Source organism: Aphanomyces invadans, assembly GCF_000520115.1.
Source record: "Aphanomyces invadans strain NJM9701 unplaced genomic scaffold supercont1.13, whole genome shotgun sequence".
NCBI classification, from domain to species: Eukaryota; Oomycota; class Saprolegniomycetes; order Saprolegniales; family Verrucalvaceae; genus Aphanomyces; species Aphanomyces invadans.
In genome coordinates, this window is record NW_008580158.1 from 710,753 (window position 1) to 715,862 (window position 5,110).

Sequence of the window (5,110 nt, forward strand, 5' to 3'; positions counted from 1 at the left end):
CCCCATTCAAACGCCACCTTCGGGACCTATGGATAGCAGAAGACTGCGTGAGCACCGTTGACGACGACAATGATGACAACTGGATGTCTCCCACCGCCAAGGTCAAGCGCATTACCATGATAAAGCGAGCGATCCTCGCGTGGGAGAAGATAACCCCAGAGCAGGTGCGTGGTATCTTTCTCAAAGCAATCCCTAAAAGTGGTAACATCGTTGATTGAGACGGCTGTCGCCGCCTCAAGGATTGTTGCACGGTTTTTGCTGTTTTCTTGGCTTCCAGTCATTACGCTCTAATTAGTAGCATTCAATAGAGCATTTTAATGCGGTGATTTTGGTACCAAAAGCGTCGAAATTGGATGAAAATTGAAGAAGTTATGGCTAAAATACGTTTTGCTGTGCCCAGAGCCCGAGGTTTTCATATTTAGTTTAAATTTTTGACAATTGATTGAAGACTGGCTATTGGTCAGAATATTCGTCGAATTTCATAGTACGTTAACCAATTAAGTCTTCAGATTTCGAGTCTAAGTGTGGCTCAAAATCCGTCGTTCACTGTAACGACGGAAAAATGTCCCCAGTGGTACTTCACCACGTTTCGTTAAATTAATATTGTACAGTATTCAATCTGCCAGAAGAAATTGTAGTGTTTTCAGCCAAAGGGTGACAAAACAATGAACCCCGGAAAAAAGCCGATCACCTCTATAACATGATCTGTTTTACAGTTAGAAAATCCTACCACCTGTATACTTCAATACCACCTCTGAAATATCATTCCGTTTTACAGCTTGCAAGGTTAGATTCAAAAGCAGCTGCACAGGATATGTGGATATACTACAGGTAACGACGGAAAAATTCATCAAGTGCTATTGTCAAGGCCGATTGGGATCGGTCACCATTTCAGACCTCATAACTCTTCAAGGAGATGTCCAATTTCGACGTAACGATGATTTAAAAAACGTCAAACAATTTCTGATGCGACTAAATCGCCAACAAGTCACTTTCAGAATGGTAAGGAATATTAATACACCGTTCAAAAACGGCAAGTGAACAACATCATCAGTTGGAGTATAGGGTTAATTTTAGGACAATTGATTGGACAAAACTAACCAGGCTTAGGTGAAGTATAGGTAATATGGAAGGTTTTATACAAAAACGCATGAGGTTAAACATGGCATTTTACAACCAAGTACTTTTCGGGTGCTAAGAGCTGGTGTTTTTTCTTCATAACTCGTCGCACACTGATGCTAAATGTGTCCTGAAACGTGCTAAATACTGCTGCTCTCACGGCCTACACGCCACTCATCTTAATATCTTGATATTCGTATTCTATCATATTTATATTACAATCCGTATTCCCCGTGCGCGATCCCAATTGGCCCCGACAATACTACCTTGTTATCTTGAAATTGTATGGGACATTATGCATTAATTCATGATGGGTTTTGGTCGTATTTAACAGTAAATTTCATACCAAGATTGCTACTGTTGTTTGATTGGACAAAATAAGCCATTTCCTACAACGACGACAAGAAATATCATGACGAAATATAATTACTGTGAAACGCATTTACTGTGAGAGAACCAGGAATTGACTTGTCACATGAACGACGGGTCAACGAAGTTAGAATTCCTTCCCACGCTGCCATCACGCACTTGATAATGACCAGGCGCTTGGTCATGATGTTCTCCTTGTTCTTCAACCACACCCTCCTTTGCTCCGATCGATTCCATTCGCGCTGTTCCAATCGTCATTGCTAGTGCGCAATGACGATAGCGCCAGATTTAACGAGCCAACCATGAATGAGTACTGTGGATTTATTCAATCTTTGATTGCGGTGAGATATTTTGTGAAATATACTTAGGGCTGGTCTGGCAAAAGATGAGATCAAAGTGTCATTTTGGGCATGGTAAAATGTATGAGATTTTGAAAATGGCACATTGGTGAAAGTCCCATTTTGACCCAAGTTGAAGCCCATTTTTCCCAGACAGGACATTTTGCCATGCCAAACTGCAACCCCCAGAACTGAATAGACATATCTTGTGTTCATACTGAAATCAAGTATAAATTTTACCTCTAAAATCACATACACCCGCACTGCAAGAAGCGTCATTCAGCGAAACCATGGCATCGAAAGACAGCACACGAGCATCGTGGACCCTTGACCGAGACGAGTTCATTGTCACGGCGCTCCAAGCTCAGGTAGCCAAAGGCAAGCGATCCGGGCTCCGGATACAAGAATGAAGCGTGGTTCGAAGTGACAGCGGCATTCAACGAGCGCTTTGGCACCTCGTATCACTCGTTGAAGGTGAAGTCACGACTCGACTGTGTACGTGATATATGACTTCAAGCACTTCTACAACGTATAGCTCAAGCGTGAATACAAAGACGTCAAGTACTTACGCGACAACTCTGGGTTTGGGTGGAACGAAGAGTTGGGCCTGCCTACTGCACCAGATGACGTCTGGGCTGCTGTTCTCAAGGTACTTGCTTAATAGGGACTCATCTGACCTTCTATGTCTAGGCAAGCCCATCATGCAAGAAATTTCGGTTCACACCGTTTCCGCTCTACGAAAAATTGGCCATCCTGCTCGACGGAGCGTACGCGGACGGGCGATTTTCTTCGATGCCACCGGGCTCCATCGAGCAACGTGACAACAGCGGCAATAAAACAGCGTCTTCACATAGTGCCGTGGTACAAGCGACCGGTGGCATATGACGTCGAACGCGTGTAGACATGTCCAAAGACTACGACAACTCCGACAGCAGCTCCGACGAAGCATCTCCCCCACCAAAGAAGCTCAAGCAAAAGGTAAACAGGGACCGTCGAAGCGCTGGTGCCGTGATTGGCGATGCAATTTCGAAGTTAGTGGACGTCCAAGCATGCAAGGCAAACCACCAGCAAGACCCACACGACAGAGTGACGCAAGCGATTGATTACCTCATTCAGAACTACAGCCATTTGGACGGCAGCGTTCTCGCAAATCTGGCTGATATGATGGGACAAGAATTCAATGCGACCATTTTTATGACCCTTCGTGGGCCAGCGCGCGATGCATGGATAGCCAAGAACAGCAATTAATTGACAAAAACACACTTTTCTTGAGCATTAGTCCATTGTTAGACGGATGTACTGCTCCCACATCGCCGCAGCAATGCTATCACGCAAAACCCCAGCTTTAGCAGTGTGCTACTCGGTTGGCACATTGGACATGCGGCGGTGTCGGTTAGCGCGGCGCTTCTGCAGTTGATCACGCTTCTTCTTGGCCTTGTCGGCCATTTGGAGGAAGTGGCGGTCATATTCGAGTTCCATAACGATGTTGTGTAGAGCGCATAGCGTGTAGACCAGGTCAACTTGTGTCGTGAACGGGTACTCTGATGGATACTCCAGAATCTTGAACCGCTTCTTCAGCACACCGAACACACGTTCAATGCAGTTGCGCTGCTGGTAGTGACGAAGGTTGTACAGTTCTCGGGCGTTTTGTGGGCGCTGATTCCCAGCTGCCCACTCGCGGAGATGGTATCGTACACCTCGGTACGGTGTCAACAAGTTCGTTTTTAGACTGTAGCCTGCGTCTCCTAATGTAGCACAATTAGTACCGGAAGTCATTGCAAACGTACCCAGGTACATCTTCCCCTCAGGAATTTCAAAGCCCTTTCCCAACAAGGCATCGCTCAAAACTCTGCCGTCGGACGCAGCGCCTTCCCACCCCGCAAGCACGTAGACGAATCGCAAGTCGAACGAGCAGGCCGCAACCACGTTTTGGCTGACGTATCCCTTACGGTTGCGAAATGGCTTTGCAAATCCGGGTGGAGGGGTTGCTCGTATATGCGTCCCATCCAATGCGCCAACGCAGTGTTCGAAGAACGGGTACATCTTTGGGTTTGAATGGATTTCGTACGGAATGTCTTTGCTTGGAAGGGTGACCACGACGGGGTATAGTAGCAACAACGAAGCAATCACCTACATCATAGATATCAGCAACAATAAATGCAGGATTTGTACTTCTTGAATGGACTGAGTGATAGTCCATCCACTGCGTTAGAACCGTTCTTGCGTCTCACGATTCGAAGCCGCTCGACCTGCAACGAAGAGAAAGGTAGCCAACTTTTCCTTGGCCGACACATAGCGACTTGACGACAGGGAGTACTTGCTCTGCAGAGTCGCCAGCAGAGAGTTGAACGTGCTTGGCAACATACGCAGCTGGTTGCGAAAGCGCCTGTGGCTCCCCGTCAGCAGCTCATCGACCCATTGCTCTCCTTTGAGAGCAGTCGTGTGGCAGGGCCCTTTGATCACGTGGTTTACGGCCCACCACGCAGCGCATCCGACAAGGATTGAGATCGTCGCCATTGAAGCAAAAGTGCGCGAAATGGAGTTGGCGGTTACAAATGGACCTCTGAGGTCCATCTTTAAAATGACGTTTTGACGCAAAAATGCCATAAATTGAAGTTGGTCCCAACTTTTACCAGACACGTTCGTTCCCATTTTCAAAATGGCGTTTTGCCTGAAAAAGTTTTCGGCCCCAAAATCGTAAAAATGTCATTTTCTGGATGTTGCCAGACGAGCCCTTATACATTTTCATATAAATTGCCAACAAATACTTCTAAAATTCTTTACCACAACGTTTTCGCTGCTACCTAACAATCATTCGATATAGTTTCCCAAGAGAGGTCATTGATTCTTCTTTGGTGAGTCCTACGTTCTTTGAGGAAATCTTGCGCAGAAAGAACCGCCTTATCAACTGGCATAGACTGGGGATTCAGATAATCAAACCCAGGGCATTGCGGTGATACCTTGCGCCATTAACGGCTTGGCCACAATGGATCCCTTTAAAAGGTTGCTTACAATGAATTAGCGTCAGGGAATGAGGGCGGATATAAATCCACCCTCATGCGTATACGAAATTTTACATATTCTCCGAAAGAGATAACTGTCTAGGGCCATCGCTAATAGAAAATCCAAGGCTACTCATGTGCTGAAGTTTAAACGTGTATAATATCATGTCTTTTGTCGTGGCCATAAATGACACCCATTGGCTAGAGTAATGGGATTTTGCTCGCCATGCCCATATTTTAATTCCAAAAATATGAACGAGTACCACTGGGTGAATTTTTCCG

At 45.9% G+C, this 5,110-nt stretch overlaps 2 protein-coding genes across 2 annotated transcripts; one reads left to right on the plus strand and one right to left on the minus strand.

Moving 5' to 3' along the window:
• Positions 1-2,116: 2,116 nt before the first annotated feature.
• On the plus strand, positions 2,117-3,074 carry H310_07184 (hypothetical protein; the record flags this gene model as incomplete). Its single annotated transcript, XM_008872526.1, has 5 exons — positions 2,117-2,194; positions 2,362-2,475; positions 2,517-2,679; positions 2,728-2,804; positions 2,859-3,074. The coding sequence occupies 5 exons, from the start codon at positions 2,117-2,119 to the stop codon at positions 3,072-3,074; spliced, it is 648 nt and encodes a 215-aa protein (XP_008870748.1).
• Positions 3,075-3,182: 108 nt separating this feature from the next.
• H310_07185 (hypothetical protein) lies at positions 3,183-4,343 on the minus strand (the record flags this gene model as incomplete). Its single annotated transcript, XM_008872527.1, has 3 exons — positions 3,183-3,571; positions 3,614-3,956; positions 4,083-4,343. 3 exons carry the CDS (start codon positions 4,341-4,343, stop codon positions 3,183-3,185), a joined length of 993 nt encoding a protein of 330 aa, XP_008870749.1.
• Between the last annotated feature and the right edge of the window lie 767 nt (positions 4,344-5,110).